Source organism: Peromyscus leucopus, chromosome 12 (genome assembly GCF_004664715.2).
Source record: "Peromyscus leucopus breed LL Stock chromosome 12, UCI_PerLeu_2.1, whole genome shotgun sequence".
NCBI classification, from domain to species: Eukaryota; Metazoa; Chordata; class Mammalia; order Rodentia; family Cricetidae; genus Peromyscus; species Peromyscus leucopus.
The window spans coordinates 7,933,407-7,958,465 of NC_051073.1; the positions used below are offsets into that span (position 1 = coordinate 7,933,407).

Consider the following 25,059-nt stretch of genomic DNA (forward strand, 5'->3'; position numbering starts at 1 on the left):
CAGACACTGAGCCCTCCCTCCCATAATGGACTGACATTCTTTGAAGCTCTTAGCCAAAAGAAATCCTTCTTCCCTCGCTTCTGTCAGGTGTTCAGTCACTGTCACAAGGAAAGTAATCAACACAGGGACAAATGGCAGAGCTTTTCATGGAAAGCTAACTCACTATTGGCTGCTGAGACTGGCAGTGGACAAGATAACAAAGACAGGGCATTAGTGATTTAGAGAATTGCTGTGAGTCAGTCTTAAGCATCCGTCTGTAATTCCCAGTCATTACCTGCCATTGAGTACTTCTTTAGCTAAGGCTAGGTCAGACATGTAATTGGGGCTAGTCTGCTGGGTATACTGTTAAATTCCTCAGTTCTCTCTAGTTATTGTGGTTTAAAAAAATGTGTGTGTGTGTGTGTGTGTGTGTGTGTGTGTGTGTGTTGCATTTGCCTCAGCATGCATATAGAGGCTAGAACACAACTTGTGGGGAGGGTCTCTCCTGCACCTCGAACGGAGGTCATCTTACCAGCACCTCTCTCTAATTCTTTATAGCATACACCAGTACAGAGAGATAATAATTTCCCCCAATGTCACATGAACTGAACTCAGGGTTTTCGACTGTCTCTACTTCTTCCTGCTGCTTTTTTGTGGGGTGACTGTCGATGAATGTTAATGATCAGTGAGGAGGATCTATGTGGACAGTTGGTTACAGATCTGTCTTTATCCTCTTCTCTTAACATTATTACATGGCTTCAGTTATCTTTATTTTTCTGATAGACCTATGACCAAGATTTCCACAGGTGCAATAGTCTTTCTAGGCTATAGATTCAGAGTTAAGGGCAATTTTTTTTTTCTGTTTGGGACTCAGAAATCATAGTAGCCACAAGGGACCACATTCTTAGGTGCTTAAAAGATAATTGCCTCCAAAACATAAGGCAATGTCCCCTCAGATTCGAAGAATATGACAGAGAATTTCAGGAACCATCAGATTGCCCAACTAACAGGCTTGTTCGGGGCTTTTAAATACATATCCAGTTATTGACAAGATTTGGTTTATTAAAAAAATGTTTTTATTCATTTTACATTACCATATTATGCCAGAGCGTTTAATGCAGCCTGTGAATTAATAATTGACAACAAAAACAACAAACATATCGTAAGCTCTCAAAACAGTTTTTTTTTTTTTTGTTTTGTTTTTATTTCTGGATCTTAGTGGACCAGGATGGCCTCGAACTCACAGAGATCTGCCTGCCTCTGCCTCCCGAGTGCTGGGATTAAAGGCATGCGCCACCACTGCTCGGCTCAAAAGCAGTTCTTTAAACATTGCATTACTTAGTGTTCTCTAGCCCAGAACTGGGGCGAGAGCGCTTTGCTGTCTCCATCTTAGCGAGGGACCTGAAGTGTGGACACCCTACATTGTCCAAGGAGTTTTCTTGAATGCTTACTTTCTTTGATCTCCCTTCACATTCCTCACTACAAGAAGGGGTGCACGTGAGCCCCTGAGTATGGGGGAGCTTGGTTGGAAGTTATTTGTAGTGACAATTTACCAATCCAGCCCATCTGGCTATGGTTGTGACATAAGCTGGAATTCAAGGCTAGGAACACCTGCACAGCCCGGGACCGCATTCCCAAGCTAGGGCTTCTCAGCATTAAGCCCACTTGACATCAGGCCCTCGAGAATCACTGAATCACCTGGCCTACACGCAGGGGCTTGAACTGGCAAAGTGTTGATCCCATGGAGTAATTTAAGGGAGACCATTAAGGTGCCCAGAGATACAAAAACAAAAACAAAAACTGAGCTTTGTGCTGCTTTGTGATCTCTGTGGGCGTCAGGGAGGTGGCGATCGGGAAGGGTCTGAGAGTTCTTCCCGCGCTCAGGGACCCCAACAGCACTGCCTGGACCGGAGAAAGCGCTTTGACCCGCCCCAGATTGCCGCAGCTAAGGGCGCGGGTTGAGGCGTGCGCGATTTGTGGGGATTACAAACAGAGCCAGAAGCGATCCCACGCCCTCCAGGCCCCGCCCCCAGCACTAAGCCCCGCCCCGCCCCCCCTTCCAAAGACCCCGCCCTTCAGGTATTTTGCTTCCAGCAGCAGGCCCCGCCCTTTCCGCCATTCGCCCCCCCGAGGACCGCCTCTTCCACCGGTTTACCCACTCAGGCTCCGCCTTTTCCTCCAGTCCCGCCCCTTCCTTGCCGCCACTGTTTCCGGTCGCGTGGGTCTTTCTGAGCGTGCGGTCGTCTGCGGCCGGGGGTTTGCACCATGGGGGTCCCCAAGAGGAAGGCCTCGGAGAGCCCGGGCGGCGCGGCGCCCCGCGCGGGCACAGCCAAGCGAACCCGTGCGGAGGAGCTCACGGGCGTGCGCTTCAAGACCCAGCTGAGGGACGCGCAGGGCCCGGGGCCTGGTGAGTGAGGCCGGCGGGCGGGCCGGGGGAGACAATCAGCCGGACCGCTCTCAGCTCCCGGGCAGTGACAGCCACGGCTCTGGCTCCGGGAAACGGAGGCTCCGGGGATGGAGCCCGCGGGGCTCCCCACCCTGCGTGTCCGTGCTTATGCGGCCCCACGTTTCTCTCCGGCGCAGCGACCCTAGACAGCCCCCAAACCCTCCCGACCGTGATTGCCAGGAAGGTCGAGGAAGGGTCCTCGTCCGCGCTGCAAGCGTTCCCCGCGCCCCTGGCCGGGGAGTCAGCCCAGAGGGGTTCAGCCAGACAGGTGCCATCCCTCCCCTTAGGCACGCCTAGCCAACTGTCCACCCTAAGAATGGCGAGATGTCACGTGTGACAAGTGCCCCCGTAAGGACCTACCACTCCTTGTCAAGTGACTGGAATTGGACTTGTGACCGAGATGGACCAGATTCCGTAACTTAATTTCTCTTGGTGAAGAGTGTGACCACTCTTCACAGCTACTTACAAGGAGTTGTAAGTACTCGGGTGAGGACTGCGTTGGTTATGAGGAAAACTACAGTTGAGCATGTTGTCCTCTTCAGACATCGACGTGAAGTAAGATAATGAAATATTTCCCTCAGGTTAAGTAAATTACTAAATCAATGAGCTGTCACAGGACTTGGTGCTACCACGCCTTTAATTCAGCACTTGAGAGGGAGGCAGAGGCAGGCGGATCTCTGTGAGTTCGAGGCCAGCCTGATCTACCCAACAGGTTCCAAACCAAGTACACCTGACTTCCTAACTAGTTAGAAAATGGTAGAAGGTTGGGGGCAGAATTGGAACTTGTTAGCAGTGACATTCCTCCAGGAGCTGCTGCTGGCAGCCGAAGAAGAAGTAAGCTGTCTGTGTCACGGAACTCCTCTGGGCTGAACCACAGCCAAGGGACTCAGTAAACAGTGTACAGTGAGACTGTTTCAGAAAGGACTCTCAACTAATTTTTTTTCTTAAAGTTTTTATCTAACTTTTGGTGCCCATCCTTGATAGTTCGCTTGGAGGATGATGCCCTTTTTAGCACACGATCCAGCATCCCACCTTTTTATTTGCCACTTAATAGCGGCTGTGATTTGTTAGGTAGAGATAAAATGGGTGGGTACAAATCTGACCCTGGTCTTGCCGTTGTGGATCTGATGATAGTCAATTTGGGAAACAGGTGCTCCGTCAAGTCACACAAGTCTTCCAGAGAAGCCAGCTACGCTTTGTGTCTAATGGGCCTGGGACCCTAATCTGTGAGATCGAAGAAGGCTTCCCGAGGAAGTAGATTTTCAAGAGCTGTAGAAAGGTATAGGGACAAGAGCCTTTCTGGCGGAAGAAAAGAACGAGCTTGGTTACGGAAAGGCTTTTGTCTGCGTCTCAGGGTCCAGCTAGAGAGCACCATGCCAGCGGAAAAGGGACAGCTAGGTTGACAGGCAGTACGTTTAGTGAAGTAATCGAAAGATGTGGCAAAGCTGAAGTCAGTGGATGAGTGTGGGAATTTGTAGATTTGTGTTTGACTCTTATTTCAGATTCCCCCACCCTCCCACCCCCTTGGTACTTGTTGACTTCCTGTGATAGAAATGCTACCAAGGATAGGATTTGTGGGTGGGTGGCGGGGATTTTTTTTTCTTTATGTTGTCGTGAGGGAAGATTGTTGCTTATGCTCCCTTTGTGCAGTGGAGAGGAGCTTTGGGGTTCCGTTAGCAGAGGGTGCTCAGTGGACCCGTGTCAAGGATTAAAGTGATGATCAGTGAGTCAGGATTCTAGATCAAGAGAGGGTCTGCTTAAGTCTGGTTCTCTTAAAAATGTTTGCCCCTTCACTGGTGATGGAAAAGGCCATACTGTGAATATGAGTGTGCTAAAGGTTAAATTTTATCGCTGTTCCTCATCACCTAGATGTTCCTTCCGGAGCCCTCCTTGTGCCCCAGTCCATCCCTTGGTTTGTGGTTGTCCTGTGTGTCTCTGGAGTCTGTTGCCCTCAACTTCCTCTGTGGTCATTAGTCTTTGCTGTGATTATGGCCAGAGCTGCCCAGGCTTGGGCTCATTCCCTAGACCCCATTCCACGTGCAGCATGAGGGGATCTTTCTGTGTCCCTCCTCTCATGGCGTCTTTTGGTTCGATCCTACTGCACGTAGGCTGATAACCAAAGTCGTTACTTCTACTGCACCTGGCCTACCTACTTGCTTATGTTCATCTCAGGCCATCCTCCCCTCTCACCAAATATCAGCCCCACTGTACCTACCCTCGCTTTGTTCCCCCAGGCCGGGGACTTTTCATATCGGCTGGGAGCACTGCCTCGCCCTCCCCCAACTCATTCTCTGATTATCAGGTGCAACCTTGCTTTGCAGACACCTTCCTAGCCCTTGGTCAAAGTCACATTCTGCAGTTATAACCTCTCATCAGCAGCCGTCCCTTCTTGTCTTCATAGCACTCACTATAGTTTGAAATACATGTCTATTTAAGCGAATGGGGGTTCACAGTATATTATCCATGGAATGCATTTGGGCCCCATTCATTCCACATTGTACCACACTGGTGGAGACCATTTGCAGTTCATTTACCAGCACATCCCAGGACTGGCACGTCCCAGTGTGGTAAATAGTGAATGGAAAGATGGCTGTAGAGCTGGCAAGCGGAACAGATCAGCAGTTCCCACACTAGAGTATCCCGCACTGCCTGGAGGCCTCCGAGGACCTCACCTCTTCAAAGAGGCTCTCTAGCATCTCCCTTGTTATCGTTAGGACGCCAATCCTATGGAGTTGGGGCATCAACCCGATGACCTCAGTCATCCTTAATCGTCTCTGAGAAGTCCTGTCTTCATGTAGTCTTGTAGGAATTACAGCCGTAACAGGAACCTTCAGTTCAGTGGGTTCTCTGCCTCTTTGGGTATGGGAATCTCAGAACAAGGAAAGTATGGTGTAGTAGTGATGGTGTCTGAGGAGACGGTCCTGTTGATCTCTCTCTCGTCTCTTATTTCAGCTTTGGAAGCCTTTGTTTCTGCTGCCAAACAGCTACCGCACGAAGGTATGTGTGATGTCGTTGAGGGCTACATCAAGATTTCCATGGAGTGTGCAGAAATGTTCCAGCTCCTCAGTGGAGAGAAGCAGCCCGAGAGTGAAGTAGGTTGTTTCTTACCTGTGTGATGAAGAGAAGTCAGTGTTGTGTGGCACTGAGCTTGACAAAGTGTGATATCCATGTCTTGGACAGTACCAGCTTCCTTCAGAAAGTGATCTCTTGTCCCAGTGCTTTGCCTCTATGGCCTTTGAAAACATTTTGATGGAAAATGGTAGCTTCTCGCCGTGTGGCGCACGCTTTAATCCAGCATCGGAGCAACTAATGTCTGTAGTTCGAGCAGCTGGCTACCAAGTGAGTTCCAGAAAGCAAACTAACAGAAAACTGTCTCAAAAAACCAAAAAAAAAGAAAATGGTAGCTTCTCTTTAATAGTTTATAACTAATGTCGTAAGTCAAGGTTATAGTTTTTAAAAAATGGTTATTCATTTATTTTTATGTGTATGAATGCTTTGTCTGTCTGTATGCATGTGTGTATGTATGTATGTATGCATGCACACCACATGCGTGCTTAGTGCCACAGAGGCCAGAAGAGGGAACTAGAGTGCAGACAGTTGTGAGCTGTTGTGTGGGTGCTGGGAACTGAACTCGGATCTTCTGCAAGAGCAGCCAGTGCTTTCCACTGCTGAGCCGTCTCTCCAGCCCTAGGACTATGGATTCTCAGAGTGCACTTGGTTTGCTTTAGCATTACGCCCTGTTACAGACTCAGAACACATGTGGAGTTGATTGGTTCCCAGAGGTGGAAAGCTGGAACTGTTTCTGAGCTTGTTGATCTCAGGACTCATGTTGGAAGGCCGTGAGTGTCCTCAGAGCAGTGCGTCTCAGTCTCAATAGAGTTTGTCCTTTGCTGTCATCTCCTGAAACTTTAAGCAGCCTCGTGTCTGTTTCTAGATCAGAGCCTGGGTCTTGGTGGGTGAGGCTGTTAAACTCTTCTCCTTCTGTTATTTGGTTCAGGATCTGGGGAAGGCCTAACTTCGTAACTTTGTAACTCAAGAATGAAGTGATCAATAGTATTCAATTACATCTTTGCAGATGCTGTTAATATTTCAAGTTTTTGAGGCCATATTGTTGAGGACAGCCAGTGATCTTGCGCATTTCCATGTGGTGGGCATCAACATTGTGAAGAAGCTGCTGAACAACCACATGAAGCTTCTGTGTGAATCCCTGTATGCATCTGGTTACAGGTGAGGCAGTTGCCTGCCTGTGTGGCCAGACACCAGCCTTTGTGTTGGCTGTTGGGACTGTGTCCTGCCGTTCCTTCGCCAGGGACCAGCAGGGACCCCTGCTGACTTCTCACGCCAAGTGTCCCTTCCGCTCAGCCTTCTTCTAGCTTCTTCACTGTCCTGGGGCTCAGACGTGCCTTACATAGCTTGTCCTGCTGGATGACTCTTCTCCACAGCACTTTGCGGAGGAAAGGCCTGTGGGGTCTTCACTGACCGTCTTGGGTCAGTAACAGTCCACAGGCCTTTTCTGTCTCCATGTCCCACTTTAGTTTTCTGTATGTCACAAATACCTGTGCAGCGACACAGCGGTCTACGTCTGTTGACTGTCTTCTTCCCCGCTGTGTATGCAGAGGATGATAGATCTTACTTTCCAGTGTCTGGAGCATCCCCTGTGTGGAGCCACCAATGCTGGCAAGCTCAGAGCGGAGGGTTGCCAGGAGGGCACTTTTGGAGATAGCTCTTTGAAGCGGTCCTTTGTGTCCCCAAAACGCAGTGACTGAGATATGGCACTCAGTCACTGATGGTTACTTAAGAGATAAAATTTTCATCTTTAGCACTGAGCAGGATGACTTAAACCTTAATCCCAGCACTCAAGAGGCAGAGACAAGTAGATCTCTGTGAGTTCAAGACCAGCCTAGTGTCTACATAGTAAGTTTCCCTTCAGCCAAAGCTACATACATGGTGAAACTCTGTCTCAAATAATAATGATAATTTTTCTCATCTTTGTATTAGAATCTTTCCTTGGCTTTTTAGTTTTTTTTTAAATTTTTGTTGTGCTTAAAAAATATGGAAGAAAAGAACATTCGTGCTTCCTTCTTTTTCCCGGTTTTGGGCAGCAGATCCTAACCCTGAGGAGTGCACTGGGTCCTGGTAGTGTTTGTTGCCTCTGTTCCTCATACCTGGTCTACTGTCTCTGTGCAGGTTGGCTCGAGCCTGCCTGGACCTGATGGCTGCCATGGTGACCCAGGGTCCTGAAGCCGCCAGGGATGTGTGCAGCTGTTTTGATTTGAATAAAAAAGCCTTGTATACGCTGGTGACCAAGAGAGGTTCAAAGGTGAGAATCCTCAGTGTCGTGCTTGTCCCTTCCCTTAGGGTGGCGTTTTTCCTCCTCCTCTGCCTTGGTCCCCACACGGGTGAGAACCGTGCCTGTGAGTAGGGCAGCAGCCTTTCCCCACCCTGGCTTTGATGGGCCAGGGCCTCAACACAGCCTGAACAGTTGGTACATCCAGGAAGATCTGAGCCTCCCTAAGGGGACAAGGTTGGCTTGGTGGGGTGGCTTAGGCTCTGGGCTGAGAGGATCATTTGTAAGCACCCTCTCTTCTAAGTGACTTGCTTCTCGCTCTGCCCCAGCTGTGAGTTTATACAGCTCCCAGGCTCTTGACATTCTGTCCACTCTAGAGAAATCTTTTGGAACTCAGCCCCAGAGGGCTCCCCAGCTCTGTGATCATCTTGTGATGGGTAGAGGATAAACAGGCCAGTGAGAATGGGAACAGGAATGCTCGGTTTTCAGGAGCGCTGCAAGAGTTCACTGGTAGCTCTAGAGGAGACACTTGGGTTTGGCGGGGCTCTGGGGAAGAAAACACAACCAAGACATCTAAGTTCCCAGCACAGGGGCCAGCTGCAGGTCTTGGTAGCGCCTGTTCTGCTTGCCAGATTGGCTCCTGATGGTGCTCAGTAGTGTGCACAGCCAAGGCCCAAGTGTTCCCCTCCTGAGAATAGAGCACAGTGAGCACATACCACCCCACTGTTGGGGTGGAGAACCGTGGCGCTCTACGTCTCCTGTGTAACAGTGTGCTAGCTAGTTGTCCCCGTGTGCCTGGGGATTAAATTTCTTAATTGCTAGGAAGTAGACCAAAGGGTTAATAATAATGCCATGTAACTTTTATGGCTCTATAAGACTAGCCTGGTATTAAAAGTTTTACAGAATTACAAATAACGCAGTCTCTGAGGGAAGAAAGCCCAGGTCTTAGTGTCTCTTAGATACTATGCTTTATTAACATGTCAACAAATCCCCACCAGTGGGTAAGGGCTTTGGACATGAAATGCATTCATAATGAAAAGAGTGTTTACTGTTTGCACAATAAGGCAAATGTCGAAGTTCCTTGCTCTTGTCTGGCAGTAAGCCTAGCAGTGATTATCTACCAGATAATCTGTGCTCCCCCTCCCCTGATTTAGTTATCCAAGCTGTCGGAGTACCCAGGCCACCCAGACAGCCTGGACAACATGGCAAAGCCCAGCTAGGGCTTCCGCTCCAAACCCCGGCTACAGCAGCTGGCTCACCTCAGGCTCTCAGGATGGGCTCTGTTACCTCCAGGATCTGTGAAATGGAAGGCTCTGTCCTGGTGACAGAGCTTGTGCTTCTTTTGAGTGATCTACATAAGCTACTGTATGTGGTCAGTGACGTCCAGACATCATGGTTTTCAGAGATATCAGAGACGTTAAAAATGGAGCAGCACAAGGAACCCTGTGTTCTAGCTTTTGCTGGTGTCGGCCGCCTTCACCCACTCAACACCCCACCTTTTCAGTTGGCTTTTATAGCAAGTCCCAGACGTGAATCATACTTCAGTATAAATATTTCAGCATGTACTCTCAGCAGAAAAATGTCTTTTTAAAAACAAAACCACAATGCTGTTATGGCACTGTCACCATTAATAATTTCCTACTTTGAACACCCAGTTTGGTCTTTGGATCTTCCTGTCTCAAAAAACATTTTTTGTACTTCTTGCTTCCATCTGGATCCAGACAAGATCCATTTGGTTGTTGCATTTGGCTGATAAGTTTGTTGGGTGATAAGTTTGTTAAGGATCTTGAACGTTTGACATTCCCCTTCTCTATTTGGTCCCTGTAGCTGAAGATGGAGAGTCATCTCTGGTCTGTAAGGTGTAGTTCAGTGTCCCTGAAGAAAGCGGATCGTGGCTCTGCTCATCCAGCCAATGAAAGCATTGCTGAAACGCTGTGCCAAGGAGCACTTTGCCAGTGTTCCCGTCTATTTTAGACAGTGTGTTTCAGAACAAGCTCAGAGAAGTTCAGGATGTTTCCTTTCTGGGATGGCAACCCTGTGAGGTCATTGCGTGGGAACGAGGAGTAGGCACAGGCCGTCTCGGTGGGAGTGGGGTGCCTTTGAAGGGTCGGTGGGGATGGAGGCCTGGCAGTGGCCAGCCTAGGGAGGGTGGCGCCCTTGTCTCTGGGATTTGTCAGGCTAGTTTCTCTACAGCAGAGGAGCCTGAGATTGGCGGTTGGCTGGGGTGTAGGACGGGAACCAACAGGTTTAGAATCTCATTTAGAATCTTGTGTTGGAGGAGCCCACAGGAGGATCTTGTCCAACTCTCTGTGTGTCTAGAAAAGTCTAGAGGGACAGCACACGGGCTAGGGAGTCCAGGGCCCTGACTCTAACACTTCAGTGACGGTGGCGATGGCGATGGTAATGATGATGACAAGCTTTTCCAAGTCATTTGCAAAGTGCGATGATCCCCCTTGGCTGGTGAAGAGAGCTGAGTGAGATGACGGCGATTCAGTGTTTGCCATAGTGCCTGGCGTGCATGGAGCAGGTGTTCGGGAAACATTGTCATTGTCCTCACCACCGTCACAACTGCTACCACCTCTTCTGTGGCTGCTGAGTGGGGCCAGGATGGTCTGGAAGGCGGGGATGCTGACTTCTTGGTCTTGCCAAGCATTCGAAACCGTACTTTCTATCGTAATATTCCTTGGTAATGCAGTAAGGCACCTTGGAATAATTGGGAATTGGAAAGGTTTTCAGTTTAAGTGGTAGAGACTCTATACGTTCCAGTGCTGGAGCAGCTGTGGAGATCTGTACCTTCTCTTCCTTGTGTTGAGACGTGAATGTATCTTAACAACACTGGGAGGGAAAGCCGTTCACATCCTACAAGTAAACGGCAGAGAAAATAGAGACAAAATGCAGCTCCAGCCTGCCACACTCTCAGGAAAGCCTGCAAGCCTTAGGACCCACAGGATAGAGCAGGTAAATAACTTGTGTCTTCTGGATGTCACTGACTCCCGGGAGCCTCAGGCAGCTGCTCTGTCTTCACTGGTCTTTGTGTCCTGCCTCCCTGGGTCATGCTGAAGTCTGTGGGCTGTATCCTGGGCTGTCCATGCGCTTATAACATGAAGCATCTGTGCTTTGGTTTTTAGTGTGATTTAATAACTTATTTACAATATTTAATAAAAACCAGATCTCACCACGTTGGCTTCTCATCAAAAGCAGCACCGTGTCTCCATTATCTCTGGCTTTTCTAAAACACAATAGATTGTTTTCATTAGCAAGCTAGAGGGAATGGATCCCAGCAGGACTAAGGATCTTTGGCCCTATCCCAGAGTGAACTAAAGAAATTGATGTCGTAAGTCAGGGAAGGGGCACAGGCTGTTTTCAGCCATACTTTTGTTGTGCAGAGAATGGGAGCAGAAGAAGAGGGAAAAGCAGAGAAGACTTAAGGGACTGGTTGGGGGAATGTAAGGAAAATTGGCTTCCATATATGAGGCATCCATGTGCTGTGCCTGGAGACAGGATCAGGAGGCTGGTGACTCTGAGCTGGGAGGTGAGCATGCCCTCTGTGTTCCTGTCTCTAATGCATGTGAGTTACATGTGAGTCTCCTTTGTCCTCCAGGGAGTGCATGATGTCCGGCTGGCCTACATCCAGTTCGCTCTCTCCTTCCTCATTGCGGGTGATGACAACACCATAGGCCAGGTGCTGGAGCTAAAAGGTGGGCGTTCGGCTTTGTCCCAGAGAGTCTGGAGTGAGAAAAATCTATCGCAGTGGTTTCTTCCCGAAGAGTCTGCGGCCTCTGCAGCTGCGCCCCTCACTGCAGTGCTCAGAGGACGTGGGCAGGCCTTGAGCAGTGGGGTTACCACTCGTCAGTGCCCCTGAGGCTGTCTGGGGTGCTGAGCACAGCCTGGGGCAGATGAGGAAGAGGATGCACAGACCATACCCCTGACTGCATGACATTTTTATGTATGTTTTATGTGTATGTATACACCGTATGCGTGTTCTACCTGCAAAGGACAGAAGAAGGTATCAGATCTTCTGGTTCTGGAGTTACAAACAGTTTTAATCTGCTAATGTGGGAATCCAACCTGGGTCCTCTAGAAGAGCAGCTTGTGTTCTTAACCACTGAGGCATCTCTCCAGTCCCAGTAATTGCATTTTTTGTTTGTTTTTTGTTTTTCGAAACAGGGTTTCTCTGTGTAGTTTTGGTGCCTGTCCTGGAACTCACTCTGTAGCCCAGGCTGGCCTCGAACTCACAGAGATCCTCTTGCCTCTGCCTCTCGAGTGCTGGGATTAAAGGCGTGCGCCATCACCACCCAACAGTAATTGCATTTTTTAAAATGAAGTGTAAGGGGTTAGGATATAGCTCAATGGTATAGCACTTTCTTGGCATATACAAGGAGTTTGATTCCTTGCATCATAAGTAACATAGATAGATACATTTAATTGCCTTAATGGCCGCATTCCATGTTATCAGAATATCAAGGCACCAGGGAGCTCCAGTTTGACCACCTTCTGATGACTGCTTCCTTAGCGAAAGGCTTGTTAAAGTTTATTAGGAACATTAGTGTTTTATTGAGCATTTCAGAAGGTTGGCGAATGACTTCCCTGGGGTAGCACATGACAGTTGCTCAGTCAGAGTTCCAGAATCACACGCTTATGTTGCGGCAGAACACTGGGCTGAGTCCTTGGAGGAATCCCCATGTGCTACAGCCTAAGTGTTCAGTAACCAGTCCTCTGCCTCCCCCAGGACAGGGGCCTGGGCGTCACTCAGCAGATGAGGGTAAGAGTGGAGGTGAGACTGTGTGGTCAGCCTGGGCGCTGTGGTGGCAGAGCATTATGGAAGGAGAGATGCTGAATTGATTAGAGTCTGCATTAGTGACTTTTCTTGTTGCTGTGACAGAGTGCCCTGCAGAAGCAGCCTAAGGACAGAGGGGCTTATTTTGGCTTGTGTTCTTTAGGACAATCTTTCATGGCGGGGATGGCATGGTGGCATTGAGTCCATGGTCAGGAAGCAGAGAGAGATGAATGCTGGTACTCAGCTCGATTTCTCCTTTTTATTTAGTCTGGGAGCCCACTATGGGATAGTATTGTTCACAAACAGAGCGGTCTTGCCTCTGAATTAAACTTGTGGAAGCACCTTCATAGATCTGCCAGAGGTTTGTTTCCATGCAGTTTTAAACATAGTCAAGTTGACAATGGGAATTGGCCATCGTAGAGCCTCAGTTTCCCCTGCTCTTTGCAGGAACTAGCTCAGGATTAGGCTGGGAATGTTAGGGGTCCCCTGTGGGTCATCTCATCCACCTGGCCTCTCTCTAAAGGATGGGCAAGTGCTTGTTTACACTGCCGTAGACAGGTTATGCAGGGCAGTTGGGCCCTGTGTGTAGCTGAAGTTATCCTGTTCCTGCCCGGCTCCTGCGGCCCTACAGGTGCTTGGACCCAAGTAAACACACAGGCTTATATTAATTAAAACTGTTCGGCCATTAGCTCAGGCCTACCACTGACTAGCTCTTACATTTAAACTAACCCATAACTCTTATTTACGTTTAGCCACGTGACTTGGTACCTTTTCCCAGTTCTGCCTTCACATCTTGCTCCTCATGGCGGTGGCTGGCAGCGTCTCCTCACTCAGCCCTCCTGTTCCCAGAATTCTCCTCTCTCTTTGTCCCGCCTGTACTTGCTGCCTGGCTTCTGGCCAATCAGCACTTTATTAACCAACCAGCAACACATTCACAGCATACAGAGCGATATCCACAGCACCTGTGCATCGAGACTTTAAAGATGTTTGATTCAGCCATGCTGTGTTTAGTCAATTGTCCAAGGAAATAGTTTAAGGATACGCATAGAGGATTGGTTAGGAGAAAGCCTTATAACTGGTTGACAGTTAGACCTCTGACTGTCCATTAGCAAGAGAGGAGGTGAGCAAATTGAGTACTAGTTGTCCAGGTGGAAAATACACACTGATGTCAGTGTTTGAGTGACAGGTAGTTGAATGTAGAATAGCATTTCATGAACACTGGACAGAGCATATGGACCCAGCAGAAACCAGCAGTCAACTTGGATGTCACAGTGTTGCAGCTGAGTTAGAGAGTCATTGTTGACTTGAAACTTGGCCTTTTAAAAAGAGATGCGTGTTTCTTTTGTAGAAACTGTGTTGCTTCAGGCTTGTGTGGAGCAGGTGAAACTGTCATTGCTTTGACATTTCTGCCCATGTCACTCTAGGTCTGAGTTGTTCTTGGTAGAGGAAAGGGTAAGTCAAAGAGAAGGCAAGCGAACTTCTCCCCACACCCACCAACCTCAAAATGACACTGTCTCAAGCAGCCCCGAGCTTGTCTAAGTGGGAGACAGCTTCTCAAGGACTGTCACTCTGAGTCCTCTCCCAAATAGTGCCGAGTTGCTTTTACTTCACGTAAGAAAGCATTAAATGAGGCTGGGCCAGTACCAAGCATCGTGCATGTCCTGTGGTCATTTTACCCTGAGATGTTTTTCATTCCCTAGGCCATGGAGCAGGTTTGATGTTGAAAACTTATGTGATTAGTATAGAACTTGAACCAGGTGTGGTGGGGTTTGCTCCTCATTTCAAAGTACCTGGGAGTTTAATTCTTTGCAACTTTTATTTTCAGAATTTATCCCCTGCATTTTTAGCTCAGGCATAAAGGAGGATAAGATTTCTACCATCAACATTTTGTTGTCTACACTGAAAACAAAGGTACCTGTCTGTCTCATTTGTCTTTGAGAATGCCTACAGACCTGCTCCTCCGCCATCCATATGTTTCAGAGTTGAGCTTATGGTGAGGTAGTTTGGACAACAGCTTCTTAGGCTTAAACTTGGTCTTGAGGGGAGTTAGTTCTGGAACTAGAAGGTTAAAGAAAAGCCAGCGCTCCAGCAGCCTGCCCATTTTGTTACCATAAGAGAAAAAAAAGCTGTCAGTCTGCAGTTCATGGTAACTCAGCTGCAGTAGTTTGGGCTGTAAATGCAAATGATCCTTTCTTTCCAAGTGTTCATTTGAGATGTGTTGCATAGTCTGCCTTTTTCAGGTATCTTAGGAGACATTTTAAAACTTGGTGAAAGGATCATGGCTTTTATCTAGAGATACTTGCAGTGATCAGTAAAGAAACTGATCCTCCAAAAAGAAAAGTCGGAAGCCAGTGCTTTAAAAAAGGCTAATAAGTATGGACAAAACATTAGATAGCATTTACCATAGTGACTCAACTAAGAGGGTTGACTCCTCCGCCAAGGGAGAATATTTGGAGATGTCTGGAGAGAGTTGTGATTGTCACAGCGGGACAGTCCCCCTGGTCCCTTGTGAATGAGATCGGTGATGTTGCAACACATCCTGCAGTACAGCTCCAGAGTGGAGGCTGAGAAACCCTTCACTTACAGTCATGTGAACAGTAGCGAGAGGGATTTGTTCCCCTACCAAACTAGCGCCGTTTTTTTATAACGCGTTCTCAGTGCCAGCAAAGAGGCTGCGAAAATGAAGAGTGCTTTCCTGGAGAAAGCACTGAGCCTTGAGGCATGGTGTGTCAGAGTTTTACATATGTTTATACCTGAACTTACGGTTGGTCTTTGCATTAGAACCACCCATGTGGATACATGTTCCTGGACCACAGTGACAGGGATTTGGGGATAACTCTGGGTGGGGCTGAGATCTTGATCTGGGTTCTATTTGTAAGAACCAGCACCTGCTCCCTAGACAGAGATGTGGTGAAAACTGTTGAACAGGATTCTGATCATGGCTTTTTGGGGAATAGCTAGAGTGTTGGGACCCCTAATACAAACACCACAGGGAGCAGTGATAGCAGGTACGGTCCAGTCAGGGCACAGAAAGGGAAAGCCCTCCAAAATGAGACTCGGATGCAATTTTGAATAGTGTGAGAGAAGCTAAACCATGTAAATAAAGGAAGCATCCAAACTATAAATAAATGTAACCTCAGACAAAAAAAGATAACCAGCTAACACATGTGCATTGTGGGGTAGGTCGGCAGGGCTAAAAGGAAACACGCCAAAATGTAAGTGGGTGTTCTGTTTCTCTTTCTGTTTTTCCCTTTCTTTGGTAATTTATCTCCCCTTGGCATACATGCTTTTCTAATAGTAGAAAACAGTGAGCAGTATTATAAAAATGATAGACTTCCTTTTTCTTTGTCTTCTGACTGTGCCAGGTAATTCACAATAAAAACATCACGAAAACCCAGAAGGTGCGTTTCTTTACCGGGCAGCTTCTGAACCACATAGCTTCTCTCTACAACTGGAATGGAATCACAGATGTCAGTCCAGAAAACCCAGAAAGCGCGGAGGTACGTTGCCAGGTTTCACTTAGTCCTGGTGTGTGACCCTCCCAGTCAGGAAGAGAAGGCATCCCAACACCACCCCAGACCTTTAAAGAAATCCCATACCATCTCTTTCTTTTGACTTATGGTTAGATAGGTGGATTAACTCTTTGTAAGATAAGACACAATTTCTATAGTTTTTATTCTGGTCGTGGAGCAGTAAACCTCCTTTTGTTTTTCATGAGAAAACAGTCACCTCCGCCGAGTGACATCCTGGCTGGCCCTGCCATGCCTGTCTGGTGGGTTTGCAGGACTCCTCCAGGCTGCATCCTCTCCTCTTGCTTGCTCTTCTCCTTTTAAAATATCCAGCTTTTATAGCGTAACTTTCTTACTTCAGAACTCTGTCTAGAAGGCCTCACATTTTGTTTACCGACAGATAATTTATGTGACAATTGTTAATTCATTGCTAAATTCAAACAGTCACTCTCACGTCGGCCTAAGCCTAGCATTCCTCTTGGTTTTCTGTGGATGCTGCAGGACATGGACTTGGCTAGCCTTGGGAGGGCTTGGTTTCCCTGGTAACTTGATGGTCATTTGCCTCCCGAGAGCCTACGGTTGCTTCCTTTTGTCTTGGTAACTTGCCCATGTCCTCCTGTTCTGAACATGTTTTTGTATGTTCCTCACCAGGAAGTCGTACAAGCTGGTGAAAGCACTCATTTTATTCAAAAGCACAAGACAAATTAAGTCATTTTTAACTTTTTAAAAATACAAGTTTGAACTCGGCCCTCTTAAGAGTATTGTTTCATGGTGATCAGTGTATGTTTCCTGGGTTACTTGTTTGCTTTTTCATTGACCTCAGGTATTTGATTTACAGTATTTTCTTAGCTGTCATCCTCTGGTGATGCTGCCCAGTCTTTATTCTGTAGCTAGGACCTTGGAATTGATAGTTTGTTCAACTTTCCAGGTGTCTGCTGAAGAGGCGGGGAAAGCCATGGTGAGGGACCTCGTTCATAACTTCCTGATAGATCTCTGCTGTTCTCGAAAGCATGGCATTTGCTTTTACGATGCCTCTTTGGGAACTTCTGGCAGGTAAAGTACATTGCTGTGTGGACCCCATGTGTGTGTTCCGTAAAGGGTGGTGGCACGTCCTGAGCGTCCAGTGGAAACCAGCCAGGCGATGGCACCAGTGCTTAGAGTCAGAATCATGGACATGATGAAACTTATTTTAGGGGTGACCTGGAGCACCTGGAGAGTGTCTCTCCATCAGTGCCCTTGTGGACGGAGTGCTCACAATAGCAATTCAGGCACACAGATAAAGGACCGTGTATGCAGGGGAAGGCAGTACACATGCGTGCATGGATGTACTTAAAGACAGTAGTGTCTTCTAGATCTGAGAAAAAGTTCCCTAGAGTGGGCCCTCCCAGGGAGGGGAAGCTACTGACACCGGCTTTACAGTAGCCCTGAGCTCGGTTACCCCACTTTTGCAGAAAGGAAGGAGGCCACATAGAGGGCAAGGCACTGCCTCATAAGCATCAGAGCTTGCACTGGGTGCGGGAAATCTGATTCCAAACCTGATCCATGTAATAGCTGAATGGCCCCTGCTCCCCCAGCATGCTACCAGTGGGTAGGACATCAGAGTGGTGGTTTGGTGTACTTCCTAATTCACGGTTACAAGATTTTATCAGCAAGGAAAGGAGGTCCGAATCTAATGGTACTAATTCTTTTGAATGTGTTTTTGTAGTCAGATAACTATATGTCTGTTTTTTTTTTTTTCTCTAACAAGGCAAACGATCAGTCTGCCCGCCTTCATTCAACAGTAAAAAGATGAGCGTGTTTTCTAGTCCTTAGAGTCCTCTTGGCTGCATAGCATTTCTTTTATGAAGGCAGGCTGGGTATGGTAGTGCATGCCTTTAATCCAGCATTTGGGAGGTGGAGGCAGTTGAACCTCTGAGTTCAAAGCCAGCCTGGTCTACATAGTGAGTTCCAGGACAGGCAGAGCTACATAATAGAGAGACTCTGTCTCAAAAAAAACAAACAAAAAAAAAAAACAAAAAAGAATTCAGTTACTTGTAACTTGGAATGGCTGTAGGGACATAATTGAGTCCTTCAACATGGTGGCATGGTGGGAAATCTTCTGTGTGTGACTGTGGATTTGTTTTGAAATTATTTTGATTTAATTTACTACATTTCTTTCACTTTGTAATATTTTCTATTTTTATTTTCTTCTGTGTGCTTAAAACTCGGGTTTTAAGCATTCTGGGCAAGTACTCTACCCCTGAGCTGTATCCCTAGTCCTAACTTAAAAAAAAACTTAATTGTAGCTTTTTCCCCATCATGGTGAACTCCTTTCCCTGTTAAAATGCAACTTAAGGATTTTAGAATCCACTACCATGTTACAGCTGTTGGAAACCTTACACCCCCAAGCATTCCCGCTCTTCCTGGGCCTTCAAAGCTGCGGTTAATGTGGCAAACAGTGAGTGGTCAGCAGACAAGGTGCCAGTGTGGATCAGGGTGGCAGCCTGTTTCTGTAAGGGCCAGATAGCGTAGTAACTTGACAGGCCAGTCCGACTACCCAGTGTTTGCCATTGTGATGCGAATGTCCGCAGGTGAAGACAGGTGCTGTAACCGTCACGTGAGACTTAAAGGCAGGTGGTAGCCATGGTATGGCAACCCTGGTAAGCCGTCTAATCAACGAGCAGATGGCAGGGCGCGGGTACATCTGGATGCTCTGACTGCCCGGGGTCAAGCAGCTGTGAAAAGTAGTCTTTTCTTCAGGCGTTGGGCGATAAGGCCTAGTGCCCTGGAGCCTCAGCTGTAGAGATCCTGGGATGGTGCTTCCTGTCTGATTTTTTTTTTTTTTTCCGGCTGCTTTTGTTCATTGGCCAGGCTGGTCCAGAGCTTGGTACTTAAAATGGCCTTCCTACCTCACTCTCTTGAGCGTGGCGTTTCCGGAGCGTGTTACCATGTCTTCGTCTCATGCTGGAAGATGCTTTCCCAGGGGATTCCTCCCTAGGGCTCCCCTGCAGGCCAAGGCATACCACAGCAGGTGCCCTGAGAAAGTGAACTTACTGTCATGTGCCTGTCGCGTCCCCAGAGGACTCAGTGCTCAGTGCATTTGAACCCCTCCTGCTGACCCTCTGGTCTGTCCCTGTTCCTAATAGAGGAGGCAACCTGACACTCCTACACTTCTTGTTGAGTCTGAAAACTGCGGCTGGGGATGAGCTGGTGGCCGCTCTCGTGGTGAACATTCTGAAGGTGTGCCCGGACCTGCTGACCAAATACTTCAAGGAAGTCACGTTTTCCTTTCTTCCAAGAGTGAAGTCCGCGTGGCTGAATAACGTGAAACTGCTAAACAAGGTACAGAGCATGGCAGAGCTGCTGGCTGGGCGGGGCAGTGTCTGAGCAGTTGGGGCCGGTGTGCATGCTGGCCTGCCGGGGTGTGCAGGGAGGCCCTGTCGGGGATACTTTAGACCGTGGGGTTTGGTGGTCTTGCCCTCTGGTAGCATTGGTTTTTCACTGAGCTGGATTTGGAACTCTCTCTTCTGACTCAGTTGAACTCATTGCTGATCTTGGGAGTCATAGGATAGGCTGGTGTCGGTGAAGCCTGAAGAGGACAGTAGACCTTGCAGGATGTGCTGTGTGTTAAATCCCTTTCCCAGCCCCTCCTCATCTGCCAGCGTAGGTCTAGATCACAGGTCCCATTCTTGAATGCTTGGGACCAGGAGAGTTTTGCGTGGGTGGGGCTGGGGTGGATTTTGTAATTTTTGTATAACCTCTGCAGGACCCTCCTGTGTCTTCCCACACACAGCAATATAACTATAAATAAAACTATAGTGGTGACACCTAGTGTGGAAGCTTTCTCTCTCTGACTTATGGTCTTCCTTTCAGGGAAATTCCCATGACGGTTTGCTGGTGTCTCAGTTTGGTCCTGACATTATCTGTAAAACCAGCTTTTTAACTCACACATTCTCTGGTTTTCTTAGAGCACCTATGTGGACAGGCCTCCTGAATCCCATGAGAAGCACTCACCTTGGCCCAGCTTGGGGAAGCTGCCCAGCATCTGTCCTAAGAGCTACTTCTGATGCTGTCTGGCCCCATGCTGCTGAAGGGACACTTGTGTGGTTTTATAGCCTGGCGTGAGTCCTTATGATGTGGCCTGTCTACTATGTGGCTGGTAGTCCCACTGAGGTCCAGCTGTGACACCATGAACACATCCGTGTGTTAAGTATTTTCGTGGAGCTCTAAAAGGACAGTGTCGTTAACTGGGCGACGGTAATGCACACCTTAACTCCCAGTCCTCAAGAGCCAGAAGCACTTGGAGCTCTGTGAGTTCAAAGCCAGCCTAGGCTAATGAGCGAGTTCCAGGACAGCCAGGACTACACCCAGAGAAGCCCTGTCCCGAAAAGGGAAGGAAGGACAGTGTAGTTTGTCACGCACCTGTCAAGTGCAGCAGTGACTGGCGACGGAGCCCTTGTTACCCTAGTAGTTTGTGTAGTGATTGATGTATGAGTGGATTTGGGGGTACTTACAGGCAGTACCTTCTTCCATCCCTAACCCAGTCTCTTTCTTCCCTGTCTTAGATCTACGAGGCCCAGCCAGAGATTTCCCAGGCCTTTTGGACCAGAGAGTTTATCCCTTTGCCGAGGCTCCTGGCGATGGTGATGGTGACCACAGTGCCTCTGGTGTGCAATAAGATCATGTTCACTCAGGCATTAAATGTAAGTCACAGGGGTAGAGAAATCCTCAGTGTCAAGAGCACTGGCTGCTCTTCCAGAGGGCCCGGGCTTGCCCCAGCACATGTTGGCTCACAGCCATCTGTGACACACACACTCCAGGTTCAGGGGATCCGACGCTTTCTGGCCTCTGTTGGCACTGCCTATGTGTGGTGCACAGAAAAAAAAAGAACATTAAATTTAAAAACAAAGGTAAGTCACACACACACACACACACACACACACACACACAGCTTTCTCTCACAGAGCCCTCTGCTGTGTGTGATCCTGAGAAGGGCTGCTGACTGCATTTGACCATTTTCTCAGACAGGAGTTGGGTTGAAGTCACCTGTGAGGGGCCGATCTAGTCATCTGGGGTTAGCATTCCTTCCCGGAGGTGACTAGCATGGTCCTCGTCTCTGCCTCAGCATACTGTGGGGACCCCGTCCCGCCACACTTCTGTGGTGCTGTGCGGGTACGGGAAGGCTGGCAGTAGAACTTCACTATTTCAGGACACCAGGGTACGGTGGGGCCAGAACTTCCAGCCAATCTCCATTTCTTTCAAGGGCCTTTTGGACCAGGTGTTAAGATTCCTGGGGAACATGTACTTTGAGGAGCGGCTTTTTTCAGGCTGTGCTGGAGGAAAAAAAATGATACTTAGATTTCTTATCATTACTTAGTGGCAAAGAGCACTTGCTTTGCTTCAGAGGAAGTTTGGTTGCCAGCACCCACGTTGGGTAGCTCACAGCTGCCTGTAACTGCAGCTCCCGGGCACCTGACGCCCTCTCCTGGCCTCTGCAGACCCCTGCATGCACATGTCCATACCCACATACAGACACACATCCACATAAATAAAATAAACCCCAAACAATTTACACCTCTACTTCCTTCCGGTAGATGTCCGCCTTTCCCATCAGAAGCAGCATTCTGAGGACTCCTGGTCTTTACCACAGTGTCCTAGTTTTATGTGAGTGGTTGTTGATTGTCGACACACCCTCCACTGGACTCTGGCAGCCAGTCCACTAAGCCCAGGTAGCCTGATAACCACGGAGAGTCGTGGCACTCAGAGAGCCATCTCCAGCCTTCCAGAGAGGCCAGGTGGTGTGTGACGTGAGCAGGAACGGGGTCAGCCATGGCGCTCTGCAGTTGGGTTGGCGGGGGCTGTAAAACCACTGGAAGGTTGCGTCCCTCCTGAGACTGCAGTGAATCCTTTGATGCCCATCCAGGGTTCGCGCTGAGTGTATACAGTGTGTGAGGAGAGAGAGCCTGTGTGGGACTGGGCAGAAAGGCCTTTTGTTCTCTGTGACAAATCTTCCGCAAAATTAGGTCCCGTCTGTTTTATGAGAGATTAACGTTTCCCAAGCGGCCTCAAGGAAATGGGAAGAACTCAGCAGACGGACAGACCTCCTCAGAGGCCTCATTGGCTCTTCTCCCTGCCCAGTCCCTGCGGTCAGATGGAAGGCTGCCTTTCACTCCCAGCACCAGGGCTGTGTCTCCAGAGGGGTGTCCCAGCTCCTGGACTGGGTGGCTCAGCAGTGGCTGAGCACAGAGCTGTCTCTCCTCGTGGCAGTCACTCTGTGCAGGCCCAGGACCATGGAGCCACAGCGCTGTCCCCGGTGCCCACATGTCCTCCCAAGAGCCGAGACTCGTACTGTTGGGGGCATCGATGTGAATGGCTTCTAAGGCTTGCGGTTAGGAGTTGTGTTTTGTTCTCTATGCTTTCCTCCGAGAAGTTCCACCAGTGTGTATTTCAGAGTCAGAAAGAGGAGTAGTGATGGGAAAGGAGAAGGATTTGGCTGCAGGGTTTGGAGTCCTGAGTTAGTTCCGTGCTCCCTCCACTGGGGCACTTGGGAGCCCTTTTTAAGGCTGCCTTTGAAGGGGGCCCGGCTATGGAGACATTGCTGGGTCAGAACATGTCTCTGTTCTTACGTGCACAGCATTTACTTAAAACTGGAGCTGCCTGGAAGGCTGGGGTACTAGGCCATCGTGGTTATTAAGCTAAGTCAGAAGGCCTTTTGTGTTTCATTGTAAATCTCTACTGTTCCAGCCACAGGTCCACACGCCCTAACATGGATGGGACCACGTGGGGGTCCTGGGAAGGTGCCCATTCGGCTAGAATTGGTAGAGAGCCAGGGACCAGCAGGCTGCTGGCACAAGAATGCACTGCCCCTGGTCAGGGCTCGGGCCCATTCCTCTTTGATAATAGGATCTATGGGTCCTTGAGCGTCACTCAGTCTCTGAGGTCATTGAGGACCTTGACACCCTTCTTGGTTGTCCTCTGACTGGAGGGGACTCTGCTGTCGGAAGTCTGTGTGGGGGTTGCTTTCTGTGGTACTCCATCTTCTGTCACTATCACAGCACCTGTAGAGGCTGGAAGTCCGAGAGGGAGGGGAGGGAGGGACCTCGTGTGGTTAGGCTTCAGTGAGGTCCCGCTCACTGTGTGGTCACAGGCAACAGGGCGGGTGAACAAAAGAGGTAGAGTGCTTGCAGAAGTGACGTGGGGACACATGGTGAGACAGGGACAGGCTGGTTAAATTCTCTTTGTTTTTGTGATGCTCACATTGGCCTTCAACTCCTGGTGGTTCTCCTGCCTCAGTCTCCTGGGTGCTAGAATTATAGGCATTCACCACTAGCCTTGGCTCATCTTAGAAATCAACTCTCTCATGAGAACTGTGTTAATTCATGACTGAAGCCTACTCAATGTTCAGTGATCCTACCTCCTAAAGGTTCTGTTACCTCTCAGTACCACCATATTGGAACAGGCTTCCAGCGTGTGAACCTCTGGGGGACAGATGTTATCCAAGCCAATACAGATGCTTAGTCATCCTGAAGGCGGGCTTTATCAGGAACAGCTTGACATCTTTTCTTACCTTCTTTCTGCCTCACTTGAGGTGAGTGCTTCTGTGGACACCAAGTGGTCGCTAGAGAGATCCTAGGCTATCACTGCAGACCATCTGTCCTGGCCGAGTGGTCATCCGAGAAGGCTTACCTACCGAGAATTCCTGGTGACGGCTGTAGTCAGACCGAATGGATGTCTACGGGGAAGGTCCCCACCACCTCTCCCAGTGCAGAGTCCAGCCACCTCTCCTTCCCCAGAGTGACCTGAGGAACAGGAGCCCACCAGGCCCAGGCGTCCACCTGCAGACATGACGGATCTCTCTCTTTTCTTCCCAGTTGGACAGCATTCCTGTGAGACACTCAGCGTTAGCCCTTATTTCGGTCATTTTGAAGAGAGCGTTAAAAACAGTTGAGCACTGTCTGGATAAGGAGGTTTGGCAAGATTCAGGCGTGTACACGGCTGAAATGATGGAAGACTTTGTTCAGCTCTTCAGAGAAGCCTTGAGCAAGGTGGGCGTGGGTCCCAGTTTGAGTTTTCTCTGCATACCCCTTCACCAAATACAGAAGAGAGAAGGGCCATCCTGGGAACGTGGGGTGGGAGCCATAGGTGCGTCCTCTCAGCTGCTGGGCTGGAAGCCAGTGGGCAGGAGCAGCTGATAAATGTTTCTTCTGTCTCACTTAGAACAGGTCCTTGAGGGAGCTAAGAGTCAGACCACGCACTCACTGGCATAGAAACAGTGGGCACTGGTTCTGGTGGACCTGTGGCTCATCAGTGGCTGTACTATGCCTGTAAGTGTGCACACTGGTGGTATGTGGCTCAAGGAAAAGCAGATAAAGGTGGATGCTGGAGGGACCCTTGTTTCCCCTGTGGCTAATTCTGCTAATAAGGTGTGACTTTTAGACGCTGGCCAGCAGTGCGGAGCACCCTGGTGGTGCTTGGCCAGTCACTGGAGCTGTCCCAGGAAGGGTTCTTCCTGCTCCACTGTCTGGTCTGGGTGTAAGAGCAAGTGCAGTTCTAGGATATCTGCAGGAGCGAGCTGAGAGCAGGGGCCTGTTCTCCCCCTCCCGCTGTGGACATAGCCTTGCACTCCCACGTGCATGCTCAGTTCTAGGATATCTGCAGGAGCGAGCTGAGAGCAGGGGCCTGTTCTCCCCCCTCCTGCTGTGGACATAGCCTTGTTTCCCTGTAGTGTGTTCAGTTCAGTGATTTCTTTCCATGTTTCAAGTGACTGTTTTTATTCTCCGCTTCTCTTTCTCACTTAGAATTTGCCAGATCTGAACACAGTCATTTGGGTCTGGCAGTCACTGAAAAAGCAAGAGATTAAGCAGGACCATGGGAAAGGGAAGAAGAGCGCTAGCAAGACTCCTGCTGCCTCAGAGCCTGTCCAGCACGGTGAGGGCTTAGCTGCTTCTGCTCTGGCCTGGGACAGAGATGACAGGCAGCCTGGTGCTCCTCTGAGAGAATCCTCAAGGAGCTCTGGATCAGGTCCCCTCTGGCTGTGAAGAGCTCTTGTATCCTTTCTTGTTTAGGGAGAGGCATTAGGTGG

At 49.0% G+C, this 25,059-nt stretch overlaps 1 protein-coding gene across 2 annotated transcripts in view; it reads left to right on the forward strand.

Annotated features, from left to right (window-relative positions):
* The first annotated feature begins 2,173 nt into the window (after positions 1 to 2,173).
* Positions 2,174 to 25,059, forward strand: part of Urb1 (URB1 ribosome biogenesis homolog) — a 60,575-nt gene continuing 37,689 nt past the window's right edge. The window contains exons 1-12 of one of the 2 annotated variants that reach the window (XM_028877138.2): positions 2,174 to 2,386; positions 5,378 to 5,517; positions 6,501 to 6,652; positions 7,613 to 7,745; positions 11,314 to 11,410; positions 14,315 to 14,400; positions 15,855 to 15,989; positions 16,927 to 17,051; positions 19,124 to 19,319; positions 20,543 to 20,680; positions 23,849 to 24,022; positions 24,776 to 24,905. In XM_028877138.2, coding sequence (XP_028732971.1) covers positions 2,245 to 2,386; positions 5,378 to 5,517; positions 6,501 to 6,652; positions 7,613 to 7,745; positions 11,314 to 11,410; positions 14,315 to 14,400; positions 15,855 to 15,989; positions 16,927 to 17,051; positions 19,124 to 19,319; positions 20,543 to 20,680; positions 23,849 to 24,022; positions 24,776 to 24,905 — 1,648 coding nt within the window. In that variant the 5' untranslated portion in view covers positions 2,174 to 2,244. Of the gene's footprint in view, positions 2,387 to 5,377; positions 5,518 to 6,500; positions 6,653 to 7,612; positions 7,746 to 11,313; positions 11,411 to 14,314; positions 14,401 to 15,854; positions 15,990 to 16,926; positions 17,052 to 19,123; positions 19,320 to 20,009; positions 20,099 to 20,542; positions 20,681 to 23,848; positions 24,023 to 24,775; positions 24,906 to 25,059 lie in introns of those variants that run through there. The other variant, XM_028877140.1, reaches the window with a different exon arrangement.